The sequence below is a fragment of the Chiroxiphia lanceolata genome, chromosome 3 (assembly GCF_009829145.1).
Source record: "Chiroxiphia lanceolata isolate bChiLan1 chromosome 3, bChiLan1.pri, whole genome shotgun sequence".
Lineage (NCBI taxonomy): Eukaryota > Metazoa > Chordata > Aves > Passeriformes > Pipridae > Chiroxiphia > Chiroxiphia lanceolata.
In genome coordinates this window covers 1,156,116-1,182,143 of record NC_045639.1, presented here as the reverse complement: position 1 = coordinate 1,182,143, position 26,028 = coordinate 1,156,116, and the positions used below count along the sequence as shown (strand labels likewise).

The window sequence follows — 26,028 nt, the reverse complement described above, 5'->3', positions numbered from 1 at the left end:
TGGGGCAGTGTGGGTTTGCAGTGGCACCTCTCAGGTGGCTGAATTTAGTAAATCTTTCATCTTTTCTTGCTCCAACCACAGAAAGGAGCTGCAGCCTGTGTGCCAGCCTGGCTTGTGGCTTTCTTCCCTGCACACAGGTGTGTTCCCACCTTAGGCTGTCCTGGAACCAGGAATCTTTACTCTGGGAATCTTTACATCCCTTATCACTGCAACCACCTCAAAAAGCAGCGAGGACATGCAGTGTGACCTGAGCTGTTCTTCCCTTCAGGTGGCATCCACTGCACTTGCAGAAATGCTGGAAATAGCTGGAGAAATTCAAGCACCTGGGAAGAAAAGGCTGTTTCTCAGCACTTGGGTCTCATCCCTTCGGGATTCCTTTATCAGAGGGAATAACGCAGGTGCGACAGTGCCGCCAGTGACCTCTCCTGGGGCTGATCCAGGCAAACCCTGTGGCACCACTGGACCTTTGCAGGAGGTAAACACTTCTGTTTGACCACAGGCTTTCCAGGCACAACCTTCCCAGTTCCTCAGGTCTCATTCCAGCTCGTACATCTCCTGAGCGGCTCCGTTCTCTGCTCTCACGAGGGGTTCGTTGGTTGTCCTTAAGACCGCTCTCAGCTGATGCCAGAACAGCTTCTGCTTGTGCTCCTCAGGGCTCCACTTCAGGTAGGTTTTCCTTCTCAGCAGCTTCCTGAGCTTGCTGAACTTCTGTGGGACGCTGTGGGGCGGGAGGTCTTCCAGCACGATCATGATGAGGGAATCCAGGTTCTCATTCAGGACCCGGTGCTCGGCGAAGTACAGCTCGTACTGACACCAGCAGCTGTTCACAAAGCTGGGGGAGAGGACAAACAGGACCTTGTGGCTGTTCTCTATGCAGTAAAATATGTTCCCCAGCACGGGGTGCCCCGGTTTGAAATCCCTCTCGTGGTAACAGATCTTGAACCCGTCGTTCTCCAGCTTCTCCAGCAGGTTCTCTTTGGTCCAGGCGGCGTCGTGTTCGCTGTACGAGATGAAGGCGTCGTAGAGCTTGTTCTCAGGCCTCTTCTCGTACTGCCTCCTCTTGGCCATGCACCAGTACCAGCCCATCCTGATGTACCAGAGCCCGTGGAAGTGCCAGCACAGGGCTGTGAGCAGGAGCACGGCGAGGGCGGCGGTGCCGGCGGTGATTCCCAGCTGGAGCCCCAGGGAGCAGCGCAGCAGCGTCAGGCGGCTGCTCTCCACCAGGGAGCCCCTCCTGTCCGGGGGGAAGCTGCACCTCACATCCCCCCTGCCCCTGATCTGCAGCTGGGGCTGGTGGATGTAGACGTTCACGAACCAGTAGGAGTCACAGGTGCAGAAGAAGTGTCTCCCTTGGACAGTCAGGACCCTGAGGCTCGTCAGCGGGCCGAACGTGTCCTCCACGATGGTGGTGATGGCGTTGTCGCTGATGTCCAGCTCCACCAGAGAGGCTGGGAGGGAGCCACGCTGCAGAAAGGAGATCTTATTCCCCGATAAATTAAGATACTTCAGCGCCAGGAGGGAATCCCCGAGGCTGTCGGGCAGCTCTGGGATGAGGTTGTGGCTGCTGTCCAGGCTGGTGAGCACAGGGAGGGGGTCGGTGGTTTCCAGCCGGGCAATCAGGTTCCCAGAAACGTTGAGGTGTTCCAGGTTCCCCAGGGCCTTGGTTAAGGACAGCACCTTCAACCTGTTTTTACTGATGTCGCAGGTTTTCAGAGCCGATGGGAAATACTCCACGTGCATCTCCGTGATTTTGTTGTTTTGGATGTTAAACATTGTTAAGTTGGAGAGGGATTTCAGGCTGGGGGGGATGACCCTGATGTCGCCGTTGCTGATGTCGAGGTGCCTCAGGGAGGGAGGGAAGTTGGGAAGCGCAGAGATGCGGTTGTGGCTGAGGTCCAAAAATAGCAATTCTTCCATGGTGTCAGCAAACCACTCCGGCAGCTCCACGATGGAGCAGTTGGACATGCCCAGGTGTTTCACTTTCTTGGGAAGGCTTTCAATGGGTGTCCCGAACTGGGTCCTGACAAGGGAAATGGCTTCGATGTGCACGGTCCCAGGGGGAGGGACACACGTTGGAAGTGCGTTCCCGCTGTGCGGAGAGGCCGTGTAGATGAAGTGATTTCCTTGGACGTACATGTTTTCCAAGTTAAGCAGTTTGGCAGCGAAATTCCGGGGGATTTGGCTGATGTTGGTGAAGGACAAGTCGATTTCCTTGATGGTGGAAGGGAGGCACAGCGTGTCCAGGCTGTTGATGGGGTTGTGGCTGATGTTGACGAAGAAGAGCTGGTGGAATGGGAACTTGCAGATGGCCCCCACATCCAGGATGTTGATGGTTAAATTGCTGGAGCTGGCGTCGATCGACCGCACGTTTTCCATCGGCAGGAACAGGACGAACAGCGACACGAGGTCCATTTTCAGGTCGTTGTGACTGATGTCAAGCTCCAGAACGCTGGCCAGCTCAGCTTGGCAGGCGTCCTCATCCAGTTTTAGCATCAGCTCGTCCTCGGAGAGGTTTCTGTGGGACAGATCCAGTGTCCCGTTGATCGGAGTTCCGCAGAGGCTGGGCCTCGGTGTGGCTGTTGGAAACGCTGGAAACACTGTTGTGTTTGTCCCTCCCTTCCGGAGAAGATCCCCAGCGCTCCGCCTGAGCCTGGGGTTAAGGTTTTCCAGGACAGGAGGATGTCTGGAAGGTGGCGGCTCCTCGGTGGGCACAGAAGGCTCCGGAGCAGCCTCTGGGGACTTGCCAGGATGCTTGGAAAGCTGCAAAGACCCCGAGGCGTTGCCAGTGGCTGAGAGCTCCAGGTGGGGTGGGAGACCTGACAGAAGCAGCTTCTCGTCATTGAATGACAAATTCACAGAAACCAGGCTGAGCAGGCTCTGGAGTGCACTGGGCTCAACATCCCGAATCCGATTGTAGGAAAGGTCCAGAACTTCCAGCGCCTCAAAACCTTCTAAGTCCCTCTTGGTTACTTTTTCGATGACGTTATGTGAGAAATTGAGAGCTCTTGCTGTTTTGGGGGCTTGTGCTTCTGAGACAGAGGAGAGGTTGGAATAGGAGTAGTTATAAACTACTGGGAAGGCTGTGGGTATTCTCCACGTTAGGAATCCATGTGCTCCACTGAATAAGAAAGAAACGAAGTAGAGATGAAGGCAGACGGGAAGGACCCTCATCCTGGAGAAAAGAAATGTCAAATCCATCATTATGATGTGGTCTGTGTTCAAAAATAATCCTAATTTACTTGCAAATCCAGAAATCGTTTCATTAATTGCATCCATGAATCCCTTTTGATCTACCAAAAGGAAATACAACTTATTTGAGAGTAAGAGAGAGGGAGTGTCAGATAAGGATTCAAGGAGGGCACTATTCATTTCAGGTCATTGTAGATAAAGTCTGAATTATTTTTTCTCTCTTTCCCTTCTCCCCAGGCACCTCTGCAATGCCCTCTTCCATTGCACAATCTGCAGTGCCAGTCTGGGACCTCTCCGTGGGACTCTTTTACGTCTCTTTTATGTCTCTCATCAACAACCAGGCAAGTCTGACCCGTCCAAAACCTGTCCAGCCACCTCAGTAAAGCTCCACGGAACTTTGTGACCACGGATCTTCCCGTGATCCCAGCCCCCTGGAGCTTTGCTCTGCCGAGGATTTACCTGTGGTTTGCTGGGCCTTACCTGTCAGGGGAAGTTTGCTTGGAAGTGGGACGTGGGAGGTTTGTCTGAGGCAGCCGGGAGAGGTCACTGCCCCCGTATCTGGGGGCTTTGGAGGATTCCCAGTGCCGGGAGCACTGCCCGGCTCCAGTCCTGCCCCGGGTCTCTGTCACCAGTCCCTGATCCCGCTGCTCCGTGCCGTGGATGTATTCCCTGAAAAGGCAGAGCTCCAGGTGAGTCACCTGCTGCCACCACAGTCCCCTTTGCTGCCCACGGGCTCAGACCATCAGTCTAAGAGAAGGGACCCCAGCGACTGCCAGCTGTGTCCCCGGACCCTCTCCTGCATCCCGCAGGAACACCCGGCGCACCGCACATCCCGCAGGAACACCCGGCGCACCGCACATCCCGCAGGAACACCCGGCGCACCGCACATCCCGCAGGAACACCCGGCGCACCGCACATCCCGCAGGACCACCCGGCGCACCGCACATCCCGCAGGACCACCCGGCGCACCCCACATCCCGCAGGACCACCCGGCGCACCCCACATCCCGCAGGACCACCCGGCGCACCCCACATCCCGCAGGAACCCCCACAGCCGCCGGAGCACCACAGGGATGTGAAGAGCATCACGGATGTACCACCCAGCTCGTTCCTGCTCCCAGCCACCCTCCCGTCCCTCTGCCCCCCATACCTGCCCTCCTGCCGCTTCTCCGACCCCCTGTACCTGCTCCGGTCCCTCGCCTGTCCCTTGTGCTGCCGCCGGTGCCTTTTGTGGCTCTGGGATGGGAGCGGGGGCGGGCTGGGATCCCCCCGAGCCCGCCCAGCCCCGGGGCCCTGCGGCATCCGCCCCACACTCCCTCTGCCCGGCTGGAGGAGGAGGAGGAGGCTGTGCCGGACGTGATTCTCCCCGGTGAGATCTGTCAAGTTTTCCTCACCGTGCCGCTCTCGGACGTTGCTCAACCCCTGGCCGAGGGAGAAAGGGAAGGTGGGGGTGGCTGGTTGTGCTGCGCTGGCGCTGGGACGGTCCGGGGCAGAGCATCACAGGTGGGGGGAGAAGACAAAGCTCGCTGGAAGGAGCGGGTGGGTTGGCCGGAGTTCACCAGGAACGGGCTGTCTGTGCACCTTGGGAGCAGGAATGCCGAGGGAGCTTGAAGTGGAAGACATGGAACAGCACAGTGGTGCCGTGGTCGTGCTCCATCCAAAGCAACACAGCTTGTGGGAGCTGATTTGCACCAAGCAGAACTTTGCTTTGTGAGCTCAAAAATCCCCGTTGCTTTTGCCACTGCCCCATGCTAATGACCAAAGCCACTCGAGCTCCACTTGAGCGTGATGTGACACCCACTCTAACTTTACCTTTGCCCTCCCTCGGAGAATACAATATAAATACAGCTCAGGTGGGGAGGGGGGTCTGAAATGCCACTGCACCTTCTGGGGTCGGTCTGTGGCCCACAGGGACACCCACTGGGTAAGGACCCTGCTCTCAATTATCAACTCAAGCTTCCACTGGGGATCAGAACTTGTCTGTATATCACTTACAACTTTTTTTCCCCACTCTTTTGCAGCTGGTCACTGGGGTGACTGGAAACTGGAAACTCTTGTGGTAGCCTGAAGGCTCCCCTGCCCTGTCCTGGGGGCTGGAAAATCCGAGGTGGTTCGTGCTGTCTGTCTGGTCCGACCAGGCACTTTCCTGCTGGGACAGGTTCTGGGAATTGCCCTGCAGTCATCAGTTCTTCAGACAGATCCCAGTCTGCTTTGGTGAGAGACACAGGAGATGGAGAACAGTCAGAATATGTCAGGGGAGATTTTATCTCCTGTTCTCAGCATGGGGTGAGCCCCAGAAGTCAGACAATTCTCCATCTAAATACAGCAGTGCTGCCAGAGAACCGTGGGCTGTGCTTCCCTTTGGGAAGGTGGAGCAGCCATGTCCTAGCACAGGGCCCAGCAAAATCCCAGAGGAAATCATGGCTGGAAGGGACAAAGTGAAAAAGACTTTTTTTTTTTTTTTTTTTTTTTTTTTTTTTTTTTTTGGTACAAGCACAGTTATTCTACAACACACTGTGCTGGAATTATTCTATCTTTAACTCATCCAACCCTCTCTGTATTTGTTTATTCTCCTTTTTTTTTTTTTTTTTTTTTTAAGCAACCTCTTCTTTTGGGGACTGTGGAGGAAGAAAAGACACCAGAAAGGTCTGTGAGTGAGAAAGGAAAGTCTGCACTGTGTGGCCAAGAGCAGGACCACGGCAGGGTGATGAAGCAAAGAGATTTCACTCACAAAACAGGTTGTCTGCCACTTGTTCTCGCTCTCTCTCTGCAGGGGATGGGGTTTTGTGTGCTGGAAAGGTGATTTAAGGGAGCGGAGCTGAACCTGCAGAGGAGCTGCTCAAACCCAGAGAGGATCAGCACCAGCCTTTCAGGAGACCAGATGTCACAGGAGCTTCTCTTACTAAGGTGGGCTTAGATTTGTGTGTTGGGTGAAAATCTTAGGTATTTATGGCCAGGAAATGCACTTGTCTGCGTGGAACAGCTCTACCTCCCAAAGGTATGGGAGCAAACCTGCAGAACCCCTCAGGCACAAACCTGAGCAGGGCAGCACAGAAACTGCAGCCCTCCAGTTCTGGGAGCTTTCTGCGTACCCAAGAACCTTGTTTGCCCCCCAGTTTTGGCCCTGACGTGTTCCTGCACCTCAAGGCTTGTCTGGGAGAGGGTTGAGGCAGCAGGTTGCTCTCAAGTCCATTTCTTTTAGATTCAAATGTGTGAAAATGGTAGAATTCTACTGGATTTTACTTGTAGCAGTAGCAACTCATGGTCTGCTGTGCCCTGTGGGGTTTTTGTGTGGGTCCTGCCTCCTCCCCTCGCTCCCACCTCGACTGTTGGCTGGGGAGGGAGGGGAGAGGGGGAGCAAAGCATGTTCCTGTTCGTTCTGTAGCCCGGATGCCAGGCAGGAATAGCTGTGAGCAGGAAGGGGTTCCTGTGCAGGGGGAAGTAGAGGCTGAGGGACACAAACAACACGGGTTTGGCAACCCTGTGCTTGCTCAGGCAGTGGCACAAGCTGGTGGTGGGGGGCACCAGGTGCTGTGGCTGCTGAGTCAGGCCTGTGCTTCCCCCTCCCCCTTCTGTGAGGGGAATTCTGGACATTCTGCAGGATGACTGTTCTTGGCCTGTCCTCTGGGCTGATCACAAGTGAGGGGTGGTGGGCAGGACGGTTTAGGGTGTCGGGGGTTCCCTTCCCTTTCCATGACTCAGCCCAAGGGATGCTGGGGCAAGGCTGTGCCTGTCCAGGTTTTCCCAAGAGCAGCCAAGGAGCTACAGGGCAGCCTTGATTCAAAATACAGCTATTCCAAAGGGATCACACGGATCCAGAGCTGTAACAAGGGGATTCACCCAGCCAGCCCCTTGCAAAGGCAGCATGAGGAGAAACATGTCTTAACCTTTCCTTACTGTACTTTGGCTGCATGGCCTGGGGCAGTGACACCTCTGGCAGGCAGGACCAGATGCCTGATGAGATGGGTCCAGCTGTGACTGTTCAAGGGAGGAAAAGAACTCGAGGGAAACTAAGGTAAGGATCTGAAGAGTGGGCAACACTGGTTTTAACGTCTCCTCTTTCTAAAAGCTCCTGGATTAAAACCTGGGCCACTTTTTGCTCATCTAGTGAATGCTTTGCAAGAAGGTTGTGGTGGGGAAATATGGGCAGACTCTCTTCCTGGCGGGGGGGGATGAAATCTGTATAGAAGACTCTTCCCCTTTTCCAGTTCCCTCTGGCACCTTGATATGAGCAAGGAGAGTGACTGTCACTTTAAATGTCAAGTCATGCTGCTGCTGCTGCTGTTTGGGTTTTCTGCTTGATGAGACACTAAAAGGCATGTGCTGCAACAGTCCAGCAGTTCAGGAGGGTTATTTTGGGCAGCACCTGACCAGTCACATGGCACAGGGCTGGCACATTTCCGCCCTGCAGCCAGGAATTCCTGTGCCTTGCACAAGGGCTCCACAAAACAGGAACCGTGGTGGGCACACGGAAGTGACCAACACAACCACCACACACTGTTGCTACACCCCAAATGCTCAAGGCTCTGAGTGTTGGCCATTACAAACTTGTTCCACCTATTTCTAACTTCTGATCCCCCCCTCCCCTCTCCAGCTTGTGAGAATTTCTAGTGCCAGCAGAGTAAAACCTCCCATATCTCCTTTGGGAGGCAGACACGCTCCAGGGAACTAGACCCGATGGCAGGGAGGGTGTTCAGCAGAATAATTATATGAAGATGAACCCTCCAGTGTTAAATATAAATAAATAAATAGATGGAATGTCCTGGGAAGCAGCCCAGGCTGGGAGAAGGAACAGCAGGTGAAGAGAGGGGTAAGGTACAGTGAAAACACAGTTGCCAGCAGTCAAACAAAGAGGTAAAGCTGGTGCAGTAGAAAAACCACGAGAGGTGGTGTGGCTCCTGAGCAGGAAGGGTTGGCTTCAACCTTTTCCTTCTGGTGGCAGCTGGGCTCCTCACTTGAAGCTTCAGTTCTTACTGTGGTGCAGTTCTTCCAGTGGGCAGTTTGTACCTCAGGGATGCTGCTGGTGGAATGTGTCACACACGAGCCAGGCAGGAAGTGCAAGACAGGGTTTTAATCATTAAAAGTTTATCCATAAGCTCTTATATACACATAGTTATACACAAAGTGGTTCACGAGTCCCTCAGCTTAGAGCTGTGCTGGTGAGGCCTTTGTCAGCTCACACAGGTGGCTGTTCCCGTGGGAAATGTCGGGATTTGGCTCATGGAGGGGGCTTTGCTGTCCTCAGCTGGGCACGGAGAGGAGCCCGTATTCATCTGCTGTATCCAGGATTTTACAGATGACTGGAGACTCCACCTGCAACAGAGACACCAAAACATCAGAGACCACGAACTCGGCACTGCAGGAATCCTGGGAAGAGTCACTGGAAGGAAGGAAGGGGCCACCTTAAACATACACCTGAGACCTGGCAGCTGATCTCAGGCGTGTCTTTACCTACCCCCAGGATGTATTGGCATGAATGAGGCTCTAACATGTAAATGGTCACAGCGTGAGGGGAATCAGATTCTTTACATCTGAAAACAGAGGAGAAACTGGGATGTTTGGGGTGTGAGAAGCACAAAATAATGCGTTTCACTGCTATCTGCAGCATTTTTACTAAGTTAACAATCGCTGCCTTCGGAGCTCCGTGACAACAGCAGCAGCTTCCCCCTCCAACCCAGGAAACACACACAGAACATCAGTTCACTTACTTCAACTTCACAGTCACCTGCCTTGGCTTGTCTGTCAAGTCACAAACATCTCCATTTCCATAGAAATGAGACACCATCCTGCCAGGAAAGATCGGAACGGAAGAGTTTGGAAGTATTCAACACAACTTTTTTAAGCAGGCAGGTAAGTGGTGTGAGCCACCACCTCACTATTCATCAAGAATTTAATACACAAACAGCAACAGGTTGTATTGCAGGAACAAAGGGTTGTTCAGTAGTGGAAGGTTTTATTCTGCACCATCTCCCGAGTGCTGAATTACTTATTTTTGATGTGGATTTGGGGCGGGGGGGGGGGAGGGGGGATAAATCTGAACAGGCTGCTCTTGTCAGTTCGTTGTATCTGTTAATCAGGTGAACATTCCCAGGGCTCTCCTGTGCCAGGGGTGGCAGCAGCAGTGTCTGTACCTGACGGTCTGGGTGCCATCCTCTCGCAGGTAGAAGGTTCTGGCCGCGTTCTTCCTCGACCACTCCACGTGCTCCTCCTTGCTCCAGGTACCCACGACCACAGAGGTCCTGCCACTTTCCTTGTCCTAAAGAAAATGAAAGGCTGATAATGACACAGTATACAGAGGGGTTTACTTTCTGAAATCTAGCTTCTTGAACCCAAGCTGTTGATCAGCCAAGAAAAGGAGGCAGATTCTCCAACCCCCACGCGCACCTATTATATGCACTATAAAATTAAAAGGAGGTGTCTTTCCTCCTGATCCTCTAACACCCCCCCCAGCCATCTGTCAAATGCACTACAAAAGTAAAATAAGGAAAACACAGAGAACCACCAGAAGTATTTCAACACACCTCGTGGTACTGATGAACGTATTTGCCGTAGCAGAATTCGTATTTCCACCAGCCGACACCCTGGGGAGAGGTACAAGCTCAGCATTAAAAAGCACAACCACCAGAACCCCTAAAACAACCAGAACACCCCAAAACAACCCCGTGCCTTTCCCTTCAGACCCTAAACCCTAAATTTGAGCTGTAAAACTCCATAACTGTCAATTAACAGAGTGAGATTCTCATTAGCTACTCTCATTTCGCTGCTCAAATAAATCGAATTTCAACAGACAGGTTAAAGGTGAAAACTAAGCAAACACATAAAGCAGGATATGCAGGTGAGGAGTAGCTGTTTATTGCATGTAGCCTTGTTCCTCACCCCGTGGAAGCAGTAGGAGCCACTAAGGAATTCCTTGATGAGCTGCTCATCAGTCAGTTTGGAGATGTGGGTTGTCCCCACCGTTAACAGCTGGTGGCTTCCAACAGCCACAGGCTTGTGAATGGAAGAGAACTTCTCTTCTTTTGTTGAAGGCATTTCTTCCTGAAATTTAAAGGCTGCAGTTAAATCCCCTGCAAAGTCTTATAAATCAGATAAATTACTGAACGCTGAGCCCAGCTGGCTGTTTCGGTCAGTTTTAGCCGAAAGAAAATTCCAGTTCAAACCTTCAAACATTTGTGACCTGAAGGCTAAAAAAGGCTACAAAAGCTTTAAATTAGTAGCCCAAACTGACCTGCTTTGTTTCCCTTCCAAATCAGGTGAGTTCCAGATGGTCTCAACAAGCTTAAAGGCTGTTTGAAAGGCTGCCACCATCCTACCGAAGGTGTTAAACACGGAAAATATTTTTTCTGTTTTAAAATGAAAACAAATCCTACCTCCTTGACCCTCCTGAAGGGTGTCTTCAGCATCTCCTGCTGTTTCTCCAGCTGCTCCAGGTTGTGGGGTTTCAGTGGGGATCCCGGCAGAGACTGGCAGAAGATGTCGTTGACGGGGGAAGCCCTGAACCTGCCCAGCAAGGTAGGAACGTGTCACACCTTCACCTCACCAGAGCTGGGAGCTCCTGAGTGCAGCTACTTCTGCTCAGGCAGTGCAGGGGGAAAGCCCTGGAGGCTGAGGGGCTGCTTGGGGGAACACACAGCAGGAAAAAACTGCACTGCACTTAAAACAGTGGGCTGTGATCCCCGTGGTGCCACTGAGCAGCGTTCTCAGCCTGCCACCCCCACCCTTCCTTATTGACTGAGGTGGGGAATGTTGATCCTCCAGGTTCATTTGAAGTGTTTCCTGGTGGTGGCCAGGAAGCCTTCCATGCCTTCCCTTTGGAAGGAGGCAGCAGCTCTGCATTTTATTCTTACCAAGCGACAGAACCGCTGGCCTGGGCACTTTCTATTTATTTTGCTACTGATACAGAGGCTTAAAAGACTCCCACAGTAAACAGGTAACAGTGCAACAGATAACAGAGTATGTGCAAGCTCATCTACAGGAGAAAATTTATTATGGACACTAAACATTTAACTTAGTTACTCCAGCTGCCAAGTGTTTGTAAAATGCACAGTGCAGGATTTTGCCTTTAGACTCTGTGGCCTGTTTCAGAACAGGGATTAAATACTCCCCTTTTCCAACATCTGTGTGTAAAGCCAGGAATCCTGTCCATTATCCTGCAGTGTTTGCACGTCATATTATTCCCTTTGCACCTCTCTTTATGCCCCTTGGAAGGTCCAAAAAGGCACAGCTGAGACTAAGGGATCCCTCAGATGCACAGGTACAGCTCAGGGAAGGGGAGGATAAAAAGAACCCTACACTTTGATTTTTGGCCAATAACACGGAAATTGTGAATTTTCCACATGAAAATGGCTTCTAGAGAGCTCCTCATGTTGTGAGGAGCTAAAATCAAGGTTAAGGTTATGGCTGGAGATCACATTTTTGGTTTTGTACAGATTTTAAAAGCCTGTGTACACATGTGGTATCTGCAGTCTTCAAACACCATGAAGATGATCCCTCAAGACCTTGAAGCTAAAAGAAGGTAAGCGTTCTTAATCTGCCTTTAATGCCCATTTCGGTCTCAAGCTGTGCCAGGGGAGGTTTAGGTTGGATATTAGGAAGGAATTTTTTCCAGAGAGGGTAATCAGGCATTGGAATGGGCTGCCCAGGCAGGGGGTGGAGTCACCATCCCTGGGGGTGTTTAAGGTGAGACTGGATGTGGCATCGGTGCCATGGGCTGGGAACCACGGCGGGGTTGGGGCAAGGGTTGGACTGGATGATCTGGGAGGTCTTTTCCAACCCGGTTGATTCTGTGATTTTGTGGTGCCTATTGAAACTCAAGTCCTGCTTCCCACCTGGGATCAATCCCTGCAGGTGTCCACAAAGTGCAAATGTGGTGCAACTTCACGGGGAAGCAAGGTGCCCCAGAACCCGTTGCGCGGGCAGGGGGGACGGCGTGGCACCCTACCTGTACTTGGGGTGGCTGCACAGCAGCGGGGTCAGAATCACCACCTCGTACTCGCAGGTGGTGACCTCGGCCACGGAGAGGATCTCGTGCTTGGCCTCGGGGTGGCAGATGTACATGAGGGTGCTGGAGCGGGGCCGGTTCTGCCGCAGGCTGCAGGGCGTGCCGTTGCCCAGCTCCACCGGGTAGTAGGGCGTCATCTGCCCCTCGATGTTCTTCGTGGGGATCTGCGCAGGGGAAGAGCAAAGGGAAAGCCCCTCCCACTCTTCTGGAACCCACCACCACCGCTGGGGTGAAACCAGAGCTGGGGAGCTGCTCGGGTGTTTCAGCAGCCAAAGCCACCCCTGAGAAGTCACCCCGGTACCTGCACCGCCCCTCCTGGCATTCCCAGCCCGGGCTGCTCCTTATCCAGAGGATCCCACCCCGCCTGTGGCTGTGACTGACAACGTTTAAGGTATGTGCAAAGTAATTCCACTTTTTCACACCTGTAAGTCAGCTCTCTTCAGGTTTGTTCCTTTGTGTTCTATCCAGCTTCCACTTCAAGAAATTAACTCCCTAAAGTGGTAAAGTCCCTCTCCTGGCTCCTGTCTTGGGAGCAGCTGGAGTTCTTGGGTTCCCAAAATTCTGTTTATGCCAGAACCCACAAAACTGACCTTTTCCCACCTGTGCTGCTTGAGCTACTGCAGGTTTTCAGTGCACAACAAATGGGGCTCTGTGCTAAAACACAGAGGTGCCTTCTGGGGTCGGGACACTCCGAGGATCCAAGACCTTTCTGTCCCTCACCTGCTCTGGCTTTTAAGCCACATCCCACTGTCACAGGCCACTGACCCTCCCAAAAAACTGTTCTCTGAGTGAAACAGTAAGGCATTCACGAGGTTAAAGGGTGAACATGCCCCTTCCTGGCTAGAGATTCCACACCTGAATTCTTTATAGGCTGAAATCCAGACACTGTAAGTGCATCATAAATACTGTCAAAAAAAAAAAAGGCAGTAAAATTCTTAAATTTCCTCTGAAACTGAACAAAAAGCAGCTACACTACAAAACACCTGCTCTTCTTGACTTTCCAAGAGGCACAGCTACCACTGCCATTAAAATAGGCCACGTTCTGCCCCCTCAGTGACCTCCAAAATGCTCCTCAGGCCTGGATATTGCTGAGATCACTGCACAGCCACCCCTTTATAGTATCTGGGATATTATAAAGGACACAGACACAAAACCTTCATTTCAGCAGGAAAATGAAGGATAACTGGCAGTGAGGTCAAACCTGCTCTTGCTAATTCCAAACTCCAACATGCTTCATCTACTTCCATTGTTTTGATGTAAACCTGGAAACTCAAATTGAATTTTGGGGCCTAAACAAGTGGGAAAGGGAAGCACAGAGTTTTATGGGATGGGTCAGCAAGTCAATCTCTTAGGGATTTTGTGCTTTGTTAAGTGTTTCTCCCCACCTAAAATCTATGGAAGTGTCACTAAGGGAATGGAGACCTCTAATGTGGCTGGGAAAATAACTGTCTGTGGTTATGTGGTTAAGGAGAGCACAGAATTCATCTTATCTAAGATTAAGATTAGAATACTGTAAATAAATAGAAGGGCAAGATTTAAGTAGCAAGACTAAATTAAACTTCTGAGCTGGGACTGATCATTAAAAGTGAGAAAAGTGCAGCTCAGGAACAGAGTTTCATTTCTTGATACTCATTTTGGGAGGGGACTAATTACATAATTTCATCATTAGATTGGATATTGGGAAGAAATCCTTCCCTGTGAGGGTGGGGAGGCCCTGGCACAGGTTGCCCAGAGAAGCTGTGGCTGCCCCATCCCTGGAAGTGTCCAAGGCCAGGTTGGAGCAACCTGGGCTAGTGGAAGGTGTCCCTGCCCGTGGCAGGGGGTGGAACTGGATCATCTTTAAGGTCCCTTCCAACCCAAACCCTTCTGGGATTCTGTGATCCTATATAAATTGCCTCCACTATTGATGGGAAAAGTTAAAACAGATGTTTTTCACTTGCCTCTTTTGCACCATCTTTGGAATTTTCCTTCTCTTCTTGATCTGGGGAATAATTAAGAACGAGGTAAGTCTGGGCATTTGAAGTAAAATGAAATTATATACAGAGAAGCTTATCTGGTTTGTGTATTTGCTGGTACTTTGTGCACTGCCAAGAGCCACTTGCAGGTGCAAAAGAGGAAAGAAAGGAGACAACCAGTGATCTGGGGTCCAGAGCAAAATACAAGTCAGCATGGCCTTAAAACAATTTGGGGTTGGTAGGACAGGCCTAATTCAGCCCTCACACCACAGGCAGGGCTGGAAAACACGTCACTGCTGCTGCTCCTGTTTGGGAAGGGAGGGAACTGGACAGGGAACAGGCAGGTGCTTGGGGAGGAGCGTGAGCTGCTGCGCAGGAAGCAGGCAAGGGACACGATCTGCCACCTCAGCAGGAAGGGCAGAGGGACAGCAGCCTGAAGGACTCAGCTGAGACGACCTGAAGCATCATCTCACATCATTTCAGCACCCAGCCCCATAAAATTGTGACTTGAATGACACATCTTGTGTTCTGTGCAGCAGCACCTCAGAGAACGAGGCACCACCAGTGATCCCTGTGACTCACTCCCACAGAAATGCTATTTCTCAGGCACTGCTTTTTCCAGGACTAAGACCTAACTCAGGGCTGCAGGCAGGGATCCAGGAATGGGATTAATAGCATTAAACCCCCTCCAAAAGACTGCAGTGTTCAGTTAATCACTTTTAGGAAAACCCTGGAACAGGAAAACAGGCCCACCTGTTACACACCAGCCTAGAATTAAACAATAACCCCAACCCAGAGGATGTTTTTTTCTATTCTTTCCATCGACCCTGATGAATGAATGCTTAGTCTCTGGATTTTTAAGACAACTTTGGACTATTTTACAGGCAGAAAGTGCTCTGAAAATCAGTTCCTCTAAACTGCTCTTCGAGTTTGGAGCTCAGCGACTCGATTTCCACCTGAGTCCCACCTTAGGCACTTGAGTATTTCTGAAGGTTCCCTAAAGAAAAGACTCCCAAACTGTTCAAGGATCAAATCTACCAGCAAAGGTAAGTGTTTGGGTTTGCAGATTCCGTTGTGTTAGGAAGCAGCAGAGCCCAAGGTGTGCTAGGTGCTCTGCCCTCTGCTCACAGTCTGAAAAACACTTCTCCCCACCCAAATAAAAGGGTGTATTGCCAAAGTCTGGGCTGTCATACACTGATTCCGTGTCTTAAATCCTCTGTTTTCTTTCCCTGGCACTAATTATTGCAGATTAATGCAGCTGATGAATTAGCACAGCAAAACTGACAGGATGGGTGCAAGGAGAGGTGTCAAAAAGAATAAACTGAAAACAATTTATTTGGGAAAACAACCCAAGCAGTCTACAAAATTCTACTCTATTGCACTGGGAATCAGTTTTCTACAGTTGTATTTCTCAGCCAGGAATAATTAAAACCCACACAATTCATTACCATCAGCAAAATATAATAATCTGAGACACACCTGGTTCTGATAACGGGTTCTTCATCATCATATTCCCCAGATAGTACTCCTGGATGTTTATTTTCTGCAATCAAAAGAAGGTAAAACAAGTGTCAGTGACTGTTTCTCCCTGCTTTTTGAAGGAATTCCAGCCTTCTGGAGGAGCTGAGCAGGAAGGTGCCAGTGGGGAAAGGGTTGTGAGCAGCCTTACCTGCCCCGTTTCCTTCTCCTCGTGGTACTGACGGATGTGTTTTCCATGGCAGACCTCGTAAGTCCAGTAAGACTCAATCTTAAAATTGAAATACATTTAAAAAAATTACGTTTAGATATATTTACACACCACAAAACCCCCCAAAAACGTTGGGCTTGCAGCCCAAGCAAGTGTGTGGGCATGCTGGGGGCACCCTCAAAAACAAGAGCACAGTGAGGGCCCTCAGTGCTCCCCAAACATTTCGGTGATGTTCCAGAGAAACACACCAGGCAAAGCTTCTTTGACTCTCACACAGATAAAACGAAGGGAAAATAAATAAATAAATAGGTAAAATTATAAGTAAAATTCCCATTTTTCAATTGCTACGGTAGCAACACAATTTCTCTGAATCCTGACGTCTTCAGTCATACAGAATTTTATCTGCAATATTAAGATATAAAGGTGCAGAGACCTTATTTCAAATTGAACTAGTACTTGATTTACTACCCAAACCTTGACACGGACTGGATTGCATACAACCTTTTAATTAGCATTTAATACCAACACAGAAGTAACGTACTCTATAGGAACAGCTGCTTTGCTTAAAGAGAGGTTCCAGCAGTTCCCCTGGAGCAGGACCTTTGTAGTCCTTTTCTTCTTCCTGGAACAGAAGGGATATTTTGTGACATTAAAAATGACACGATAAAGACTCATCTCCCGTTTATAATTTCAGAGTAACTCTGCTGGACTCACCTCGTTGCCACTGGCTATCAGTGGCAGGATGCACTTGTATTTCTCTTTATCCACAGTGGTCATGATGATGTAATTGTCCTCTTTGTACAGGACACCAGTCGTGGGCTATGGAAACAACCAACCTTTGCATCAGCCAGGTGGGTTTTCTGAATGCTACTGGTCAGAAATACCCCTGAACTGGTGCTGCTGATTCACAGGACGTGCTCCAGAGTATTTCCTGGGCATTAATTATAGCACAAGGTGGGGGTTTGGTGGTTAAAACTGGCTGGGGGTCGCTTGCTGTCCACTTTGCTTTGGTCCTTCACCTCCACCCCCATCCCCACCATGCCCCAGATCCCACTTCTCCTCCATATCCCCCCTGTCCCCCAGATCCCACTTCTCCTCCCCACCCCTCTTACTCTCGCTTCCCTGTTTCCCTGTATGGTTCTTACAAAGACCTTCCTTTTACCCCCAGCCCTAGCCATCCCCCTTTACCCCCTGCCCTCCCCACGCTGTCAGGACACAATTCCCTTGGATTCTCCCTGCACTCCCCGTGCTGGCTGTCAGGACACAATTCCCTTGGATTCTTCCTGCCCTCCCCACGCTGTAAGGACACAATTCCCCTGGATTCTCCCAGCTCTCCCCACCCTGGCTGTCAGGACACAATCCGCCGGGATTCTCCCAGCTCTCCCCACCCTGGCTGTCAGGACACAATCCGCCAGGATTCTCCCAGCCCTCCCCATGCCGGCTGTCAGGACACAATTCCCCTGGTTTCTCCCAGCCCTCCCCATCCTGGCTGTCAGGACACAATTCCCTGGGATTCTCCCAGCCCTCCCCATCCTGGCTGTCAGGACACAATCCCCCTGGATTCTCCCAGCCCTCCCCACCCTGGCTGTCAGGACACAATTCCCCTGGATTCTCCCAGCCCTCCCCACGCTGTCAGGACACAATTCCCTGGGATTCTCCCAGCCCTCCCCATGCCGGCTGTCAGGACACAATCCGCTGGATTCTCCCAGCCCTCCCCACGCTGTCAGGACCCAATCCCCCTGGATTCTCCCAGCCCTCCCCACGCTGTCAGGACCCAATCCGCCTGGATTCTCCCAGCCCTCCCCACGCTGTCAGGACCCAATCCCCCTGGATTCTCCCAGCCCTCCCCACGCTGTCAGGACACGATCCGCCGGGATCCTCCAGGCTCAGGCCGTGTCCCCCAAGCCCTCGAGCCCCGTCCCCGCTCTGTGGCGGGGGCCCCGTTCCCCGCCGTGCCCCTCACCAGGCTGAGCTCGGTGCCGGGCCAGTTCACCCTGAACGGGATGTCGTCGCTGAGCTGCGGGAGGGCTCGGCCGCCCTGGGCCACGGCCGCCACGGCCGCCAGGAGCCCGCAGAGCAGCGCAGGGGCCGGGCGGGGCCCGCCGCCACCCCTGGCGGGGCCCGGGGCCGGGCAGGGCGGCCCGCAGCCCCTCGGGGGGCCCGGGCAGGGCGGGCCGCAGCCCCTCATGCCGGCCGGCGGCTCCGCGGAAGCCGCGCTGCACCGCCCGCCACGTCGGCTTCCGGCAGCGCCCATCAACAACCGGGGCAGCGCCCGCCGCCCGCTCCCCGCCGCATCCGGGGCGGCCCCGCCGCGCACACCGGTGAGATCCGAGGGCACCGGGGCGTGAGGGGGCGAGCGAGGGGTGAGGGGGCGGTGAGGGAGTGAAGGGGGACGGTGAGTGAGGGGGGTGAAGGGGCGAGCGAGGGAGGGAGGGAGTGTACGGTGAGGGGGGAGTGAGTCAAGAGGGAGAGTGAGTGAGGACGGTGAATGGAGTGAGTGACGGGAGCGAAGGGGCGAGTGAGGGAAGGGGTGTGTGAGGGGGGAGTGAGCGGGGGGAGAGCGGGATGCGTGTGATTAACTTCGGTCTTTAGGCGTGTAATTAACTTCGGTCTTTAGTGTCTGCGCTAAGGGTTAAACACGACCAACAGCTACGAGGTTATGAGTGTAAGACAGCGCTCTAAGGGCTCCCTGGGTGTGCATCTCTATAAACGTCTGTGTATATACACCTATGTATGTATGTGTGTGTGTGTGTATACACTGTATATAAATAGATGTGCGTGTATATACACAGTTGTATATATGTGTGTGTGTGTGTATACACTGTATATAAATAGATGTGCGTGTATATACACACTTATGTATATATGTGTGTGTGTGTGTATACACTGTATATAAATAGATGTGCGTGTATATACACAGTTGTATATATGTGTGTGTGTGTGTATACACTGTATATAAATAGATGTGCGTGTATATACACACTTATGTATATATGTGTGTGTGTGTGTATACACTGTATATAAATAGATGTGCGTGTATATACACACTTATGTATATATATGTGTGTGTGTATACACTGTATATAAATAGATGTGCGTGTATATACACACTTATGTATATATGTGTGTGTGTGTATACATTGTATATAAATAGATGTCCATATATACACACTTATGTATATATGTATATAGATGTGTATATATACACACTTGTATATATGTGTGTCTGTGTGTATACACTGCATATAAGTTGATGTGTGTGTATATCTGCACTTATGTGTACATATGTATGTGTATATACACACTTGTATGTATATATAAATTTTTAAGAGAAGGGGTCACGACAGCACATAAAAGTAACAGATGTGAGAGTTTCTGTTCTTGCTGGGTTGTGACTTCAGGTCGTGTTCTTAAGTTAATTTTACCCTTTGGGGTTTATTCTTTATATTAGGCTTAAAAAGTGAAATGAGGCGCTGAGAGGTTATGGCTTGTTTGAGTCCAAGTCAGGACTTGACAATAAAAGGAATTATTTCCTTGACAGTAAAGGGGTTTATCCTCTGCATTTAAGGATAAATTAATATACAAAGGGCAAGACTAGGAACAGGGTTAGCAGTAGCTTTGTGTGTGTGCTTGTGTAGTGAAGCAGTATCTAAAATCTCTCTAGTTTGCACAAATATAGATTGAGTTTGAACCAGTAGGAGAAAAAAAAAAAAGAAGCCTAAATGGCCTATAAAAGGTGTACATTAATTTTTTTTGTGGTGAGTAACAGATCTGAAAGGCTTTTGGTGGTGACCAAGCCTGCAGGGAGAGCAGTGGCTCCAATCCCATGCAGCAAGAACACATTTATGTCTTTATTATTCTATTTCCCGTGCTTTAATTTATTTCTAAGGTGAGACAGTTTATAGGAGCTCTTGCATTGTTTTTCATCCTCATTCCCAGCGCATTTGGGCATAATTAAGACACATTTTGATGTCCATCCTCCTATGGACACACTTTAAAAATAACATTTTTGGAAACTTCCAATCCCGTTAGTCAACGCGATGCATTTTTATTGCACTGGAGTTGTACACATACACTGGAATGTGTATTATTGCCATGTTTTATGGATTTGGGAAGCAAATGAACCAACAGAGCCTTGAAGACAATTAAAGACAGAACATGTGGGGAGCTACACAGTGCTTAAATAATGAGAGTTTTAAAGAGAGAATCATCCTTGATGGTTTGGGATCATTAGTGAGCACAGAGCACCCCCCTGCCCTGTTTTAAGGAACAGGGCTCAGTCTTTGAGGAAAGAATTTTTAAATTTAGGAAGACTTTTTAAAAGAGCAGACAGTGTTCATGCCGTTGCACGTGGTTTTACTTTCACAAGTCTAAACCAGGAAGATGCAAAGAAGAGAAAGGGGTGACCTTTTTAGGAGAAAAGAGACATTTCTTGCAATTACTGGTGCAGAATCCAGGCCTCCAAGCAGCCACTAAACACACATTCCCTGGCTGAGAAAACAGACGTTACCTGGTGGTTGAAACAGGACCATTTACGTTAAGATATAAAAATATACTTTGTTAAAAGTTAATAAAAATAAACTTTTGAGGAGCGAGACAGACCCGCGTTGGGACGGAAATTCCACGTGCTGATGGGTTGAGTCAGGGAGCCTGCTGGCCTAAACTGGGGGGGCTCCCCAACCCTCTTGGGATGTCACTGAAAAGAGGGTTCCTTCCTTCATTACCTCCTGTCAGTGAATCCCTGAAAACAGGCTTAAAAATCTGTCCTCGGAGCTGGGCGGATTTTTTAAGAGAACAACAACAGCATTTAAAAGTAACAGACGTTGAGAGTTTCTCTTCTTGCTGGGTTGTGACTTCAGGTCGTGTTCTTAGTTAATTTTACCATTTGGGATTTATTCTTTATATTAGGCTTAAAAAGTGAAATGAGGCACTGAGAGGTTATGGCTTGTTTGAGTCCAAGTCAGGACTTGACAATAAAAGGAATTATTTCCTTGACAATAAAGAGGTTTATCCTCTGCACTTAAGGATAAATTAATACCTAAAGGGCAAGATGACTAATTCAGTGGAGTAACTTCATTTCAGAGCAGCTGAACACTGATATAAATGCTCCACTGTGCAAAATTTCTCTCTGTAGTAGCACTGCGGTCTTGAATCACAAGAAACCACCACTTAGATCTGTGGGACTTGTCTCTGAATGCTGATTTTAAAAATAAGCTGTTTAGAATGTGCTATTTAAAAATAATCTACAGATTTTATGCTAAACCTGAAATAATAATTAAAAAAAAAAATAAAATATCTTTAAACGAAGAGAAGCTTAGTGAGATTCCCATGCAGGTGTAGTCTTTGGATGAAAGGCTAAGCTACCAAAATCACACCTAAAATGTTTTCCCTGCTGAAATGAACGATTCTGGTAATTTTAATGACCGACTCCTGTTCTGAACGCAGCGTTAATTAAAGATATGCACCGCTAATTAAGGTAGCACAGCAGAGAGAAAACGCTCCTCCCAGTTACCAGAGCCACAGAACTCCTCTGGAGACGGGACCGGGGGTCGCGAAGAGAGAGCGGGATGGAACCGGGTCGTTAGAGAGAAGAGAGCAGGACGTGGCTTTATAGACAGTTGGGGGGCTGGTGCTTTTTCAAGAGCTCCTTGACCAGGGTCTCCAGGGAGAAGAGGTGCTCGTCCACGTCCTCGGGGACGAGGCTGCGGATGGAGTTGGCCAGCTCGAAGAGGTACTCGGTGTTGCGGCCGCTGGGCCCGGCGGCGCCCAGGATCTGCCGCGCGATGTCCTCCAGCGGGGCGGGGCCCAGGTAGTTGGGGTTGTCGCGGGTGCCGATGTAGAGCTGCACCTCGAAGGGCTGCACCGACGAGTCCTTGGGGTAGAAGATGACGCTCGTGGTCCTGTAGCCCCCCTTCTCCCTGAAGTCCAGGTGCGCCATCACCTCGCCCTCCTGCCCCGCCGGCAGCCGGTAGGCGACGCCCCACACGCAGCCCTGGCCAAAAAGGAGACCCAAAGGGTACTCAGTATTTGGGCAAAACTCTCTTAAGCCAACTTTTGCTGTTTCTTTCAAAGGGCTGCTTTATTTAGGCAGTTCATAGAATCAGAGAATCTTAGGAAAAGACCTCTGAGATCATCAAGTCCAACCCTTGATCCAGCCCCGCCGTGGTTCCCAGCCCATGGCACTGATGCCACATCCAGTCTCATCTTAAACACCTCCAGGGATGGAGAATCCACCCCCTGCCTGGGCAGCCCATTCAAATGGCTGAGCACCCTCTCTGGAAAAAAATCCTTCCTAATATCCAACCTAAACCTCCCTTGGCACAGCTTAAGACCAAGCTCTCTTGTCCTACTGCTGCTTCCTGGGAGAAGAGACCGACCCCCACCTGGCTACACCCTCCTGTCAGGGAGTTGTAGAGAGTGAGGAGGTCTCCCCTGAGCCTCCTCCTCTCCAGCCTAAAGAACCCCAGCTCCCTCAGCCTCTCCTGCACTGCTGTGGGCTGCCCAGGTACCTTCAAAATCAGGCTACACCTTGTTCAACTGCAGGAGGTGACGCTGAAATTAGAGCAGACTTGTCACATCACTTGATGTTTACATCAAATGATGTATGTTTGATATATATTTATATCGAATTCTGCATGTTACAACTGGGTGGCCAAAGTGACTACTCCAGGAAACACTTTAAAATGTCCCTTTGGTAATAACAGACCCAAACTACAACCAAGTTCTGAGTTTAGATTGATTATCTGAAACAGTCAAGAGTCATTGGTGTAACTCCAAGGAACACTAAGAGAACTTTTCCCTAAAGATAATACAATTATTTGCTTGTAAAGAAGCAATGATTAAGAGAGATTGGGAATACAACAGGACATTCTGGACACAGAGACAGACAGGAGTTCTGTACCTCAGCATCTTCAACCAGAGTCACAACTCTTCCAGGCTGAAATGTAAAAGAAGAAACCATAACTCAGTTAGAGGCTTTTACCCTAAATCATGAGCAAAACTAAAACAAAGCGAGAAAAAAGCAATGAAGAGGAATGAAAGGCTCAGAGAACTAATCCAGGACAATCCCAATACGGTCTAGATCCAGTATAAATATTTTCTTTATTATAGCTTTTGATCTGTATCAGACTAACTTTGATAAACTGAATGTTGGATTCCGAGGAGACAGTGTCTGCAACACAGAAATTAAATGAAGGGCAGTCAGAAATGGGGAGGGTTTCAACGTCTTTGCTTCATATGTGCTGTCCAGACTCAATTCTATTCCAGTTTAAAACAGTGATTATGTATTAACAGTACAGTAACAGTGATAATTAACTGTTTCATTAATGTAAAACTATCCTCGAGGAGCCCTTGGGGTCTCGCTGGACAGAGGGAGAATACCTTGCACGTGGCTTATTTTTCCCAAGAAGTTACTTCTTGTAGGGAGAGTAAGAAGCCAGTGTGTAAATACTGGAAACACAATAGTTGAAATTCCTTTTATAAAAATTTTAGAACACATACCCCTATGCTGAACTACATCTGCAGTTTAAAATCGCTAATTTTGGCATCAAATGAGTTCTCTCCCAGCATCAGCCCTCTAATCCTGATCTAACCGATAAAATAAGGCAACAAAACTTCATGAACACCAAATGATTCCTATTTCCTGAGGAGAAATAGGTCTGTTCCCATGATTCATGGAAGATAACTTAGGTGTTCCTTTTGGAAAGTTTTTTCCATAGCTATTAATGCTTCCATAACTTGTGCCCTCAATACTGGTCATGAAGATTTTTTTAAATCATGGATTGAAGAGACATTCTGGGGTGGAAAACAACTTTATCCTTACAGAACCGCAGCCTAACTGCATTAAATTGCGTCTAAATTAATTTGATTTAATACAAAGGGAAGCATTGAGAGGTTCTTCGTGTTCAGGTGGGGTGTGTGGTGGGAGAGGGATCTGTTTGCCCAGGGAAGGGCAGGGTATTTAGTGTATTGGTTCGCAGAGTCCTTGGCTCACCTGGAACTGCCCAAAACAAACAGTAAGGAACAAATAACTAACTACTTATTGATAGAGGGATTAATTACTGCTTGTACTACTGGGAGTAATTCTCTGACAACCTTTTTTAAGTACAACTAAGGGATAAGTTGCTGTATACTTTGAAGAGCTGTTTTTTCCTCGTTTTATTGCTGTTTTTTAACATGTATCAGGACTGAAGGAGCGGCGGCGGCTCAAGCCGTGTTATCTCTAAGCTCTGTGCGAGGTGTTTTATCGTGTTATTTACACCTAGGTGAAACTTCCTTCCACGCCACACACAGCGAGCTGTTATTTTAAAATAATCCTTAAAGCCACACACAGCAAGCTGTTATTTTAAAATAATCCTTAAGCTTTTTTTTTTTTCTCTGCAGGAGGAGCTCTTTTAAAGCCTTATTCCAGGTTTACGGTGGAGTTACCGGGTGCAGGTTACACTTTATCCTCACTCCCATTATGTCTGCGTGACATTGGGAATGCTCCCTTGGGAATTTTGGTTTACTTTTTCTTGCTAATTTTTTTTTTTTTTAAATTTTATTTTCTCCTTTTCCGGTCAGGTTTTAAATATTTCCTCATCCACGCATTTGTTGATCTGAGAGCAGAATAAGCTGAAATACAAGCGAGGGGGTTACTGCCTTTTCCCATTCCCTGTGCACAGCCCGGCACCCGCCCGGAGGGGTTTGCCCTCACCGAGGGGGTTTCCCCCTCAGCTATCTAACAACCTCAGGAACAGATCTGGCCAGTTCCCGAGCCCCTCTTTTTGCAGTCCCTTATGCTGTCTGTTGTGGTTTTTTTGCAGTTGTCGCCGGTGCCCGTCCGGCGGCGGGCGGGGCCTGTGCCCGGCCCGGCGCTGAGGGCCGCGCTTCCCCCCGGCCCCGGCGCGGCTCACCTTGCCCGGCACGCCGCGGTGGTCGGTGCTGCCCTGCCAGAAGCGGCGGCTGTAACCCCGGACGCGCCCCACCAGCTTCTCCTGGTAGGGGAAATCCACCTTCCAGATGAGGGAGCCGTAGCCGAACACCCACATGGCGGCCCGGCCCGGCGGGGCCTGCGCGCAGCCGCGGGGCGGCTCCGGGCGGGGGCACCGGCACCGCCGCCCGCCGCCTGCCCTCAGGGCCGCGCGGGGGACGGGGATGGGCCGCGCCGGGGCTGGCGCGGTCCCTGCCGGCCGGGGAGAGCCGCTTATCCCCCGGAAAACCGCCCGCAAGTCCCCCAGATAACCACCTCCGCCGAACAGCCACCCAAACCCCGCAACCACCTCCCGCAAACCCACCACACTACCTTCCCACAACCCCACTGACAGTCCTCCTCAAACCCACCAAACAACTGTCTCCCAACCAACCATTTCTCTCCCCACAACCCCACAAACAACCTCGCCCCCAAACCTTGCCAACAACCTCCCACAAACCCCACAACCACCCCCCCAAACCCACCAAACTACCTCCCCACAACCCCACTGACAGTCCCCCTCAAACCTACCAAACAACTGTCTCCCAACCAACCATCTCTCCCCCCTAACCCCACAAACAACCTTGCCCCCAAACCCCACAACCAACCCCCCCAAACCCACCAAACTAGCTCCCCACAACCCCACTGACAATCCCCGTCAAACCCCTCAAACAACCGTCTCCCAACCAACCATCTCTCCCCGCCCAACCCTACAAACAACCTCCTCCTTCAACCACCTCCCACAAAACCCACAACCACACCCCCCTAAACCCACCAAACCACCTCCCCACAATCCCACTGACAATCCCCCTCAAACCCCCCAAACCACCGTCTCCCACCCAACCATCTATCCCCCCCAACCCCACAAACAAGCTCGCCCTCAAACCCTACAACCACACCCTCCAAACCCACCAAACCACCTCCCCACAATCCCACTGACAATCCCCCTCAAACCCCCCAAACCACCGTCTCCCAACCAACCATCTCTCCCCCCCAACCCCACAAACAGCCTCCCCCCCAAACCTTGCCAACAACCTTCTGCCAATCCCCACAACCAACCACTTTCTAAACAACCATTTCCCCCAGCCCTACAATCTTCCCACAAACGACCACCTCCCAACCCCACAAACAGCCTCTGTCCCCAAGCCCCTCAACCATCTCCCCCAAATCCCCCAAACAACCACCTCCTCCCAACCCCACAAGCAACCATCTCCCCCCAAATCCCACAAACAACCATCTCCCAACCC

At 50.4% G+C, this 26,028-nt stretch overlaps 4 protein-coding genes across 5 annotated transcripts in view; 1 reads left to right on the top strand and 3 right to left on the bottom strand.

Annotated features, from left to right (window-relative positions):
• Positions 1–100: 100 nt before the first annotated feature.
• LOC116784172 (toll-like receptor 2) lies at positions 101–3,171 on the bottom strand. The gene has a single exon (XM_032682470.1). It carries the CDS (start codon positions 3,169–3,171, stop codon positions 535–537), a length of 2,637 nt encoding a protein of 878 aa, XP_032538361.1. The 3' UTR covers positions 101–534.
• A 5,068-nt stretch (positions 3,172–8,239) lies between these two features.
• On the bottom strand, positions 8,240–17,916 carry ERLEC1 (endoplasmic reticulum lectin 1). Its single transcript, XM_032683948.1, has 14 exons — positions 17,795–17,916; positions 16,546–16,650; positions 16,373–16,453; positions 15,814–15,891; positions 15,624–15,687; positions 14,130–14,170; positions 12,130–12,353; positions 10,559–10,688; positions 10,065–10,226; positions 9,710–9,769; positions 9,320–9,444; positions 8,897–8,974; positions 8,644–8,719; positions 8,240–8,501 (listed from the first exon to the last, which is right to left on the bottom strand). Exons 2-14 carry the CDS (start codon positions 16,606–16,608, stop codon positions 8,430–8,432), a joined length of 1,254 nt encoding a protein of 417 aa, XP_032539839.1. The 5' UTR covers positions 16,609–16,650; positions 17,795–17,916; the 3' UTR covers positions 8,240–8,429.
• Positions 17,917–18,057: 141 nt separating this feature from the next.
• The window catches only part of ASB3 (ankyrin repeat and SOCS box containing 3), a 15,708-nt gene continuing 7,737 nt past the window's right edge, over positions 18,058–26,028 (top strand). The window contains exon 1 of one of the 2 annotated variants that reach the window (XM_032682208.1): positions 18,058–18,148. Coding sequence is in view for 1 of the 2 variants with exons in the window: in XM_032682206.1 (XP_032538097.1) it covers positions 24,609–24,809 (201 nt within the window). In the remaining variant the exon portion in view is untranslated. Of the gene's footprint in view, positions 18,149–22,257; positions 24,810–26,028 lie in introns of those variants that run through there. The other variant, XM_032682206.1, reaches the window with a different exon arrangement.
• Positions 21,440–24,291, bottom strand: CHAC2 (ChaC cation transport regulator homolog 2). The gene is made up of 2 exons (XM_032684504.1): positions 24,259–24,291; positions 21,440–21,823 (listed from the first exon to the last, which is right to left on the bottom strand). Exons 1-2 carry the CDS (start codon positions 24,289–24,291, stop codon positions 21,440–21,442), a joined length of 417 nt encoding a protein of 138 aa, XP_032540395.1.

Coding starts and splice junctions, on each gene's coding strand:
- LOC116784172 (XM_032682470.1), bottom strand. CDS start 3,171: ATGAGGGTCCTTCCCGTCTGCCTTCATCTCTACTTCGTTTCTTTCTTA.
- ERLEC1 (XM_032683948.1), bottom strand. CDS start 16,608: ATGACCACTGTGGATAAAGAGAAATACAAGTGCATCCTGCCACTGATA. Junction 10,689..12,129: donor TGCAGCCACCCCAAGTACAG/GTAGGGTGCCAC, acceptor CTTGCTGGGCAG/GTTCAGGGCTTCCCCCGTCA. Junction 9,445..9,709: donor ACGTTCATCAGTACCACGAG/GTGTGTTGAAAT, acceptor CATTTTCTTTAG/GACAAGGAAAGTGGCAGGAC.
- CHAC2 (XM_032684504.1), bottom strand. CDS start 24,291: ATGGGAGTGAGGATAAAGTGTAACCTGCACCCG. Junction 21,824..24,258: donor TAAAGTGTAACCTGCACCCG/GTAACTCCACCG, acceptor CTTTTTGGCCAG/GGCTGCGTGTGGGGCGTCGC.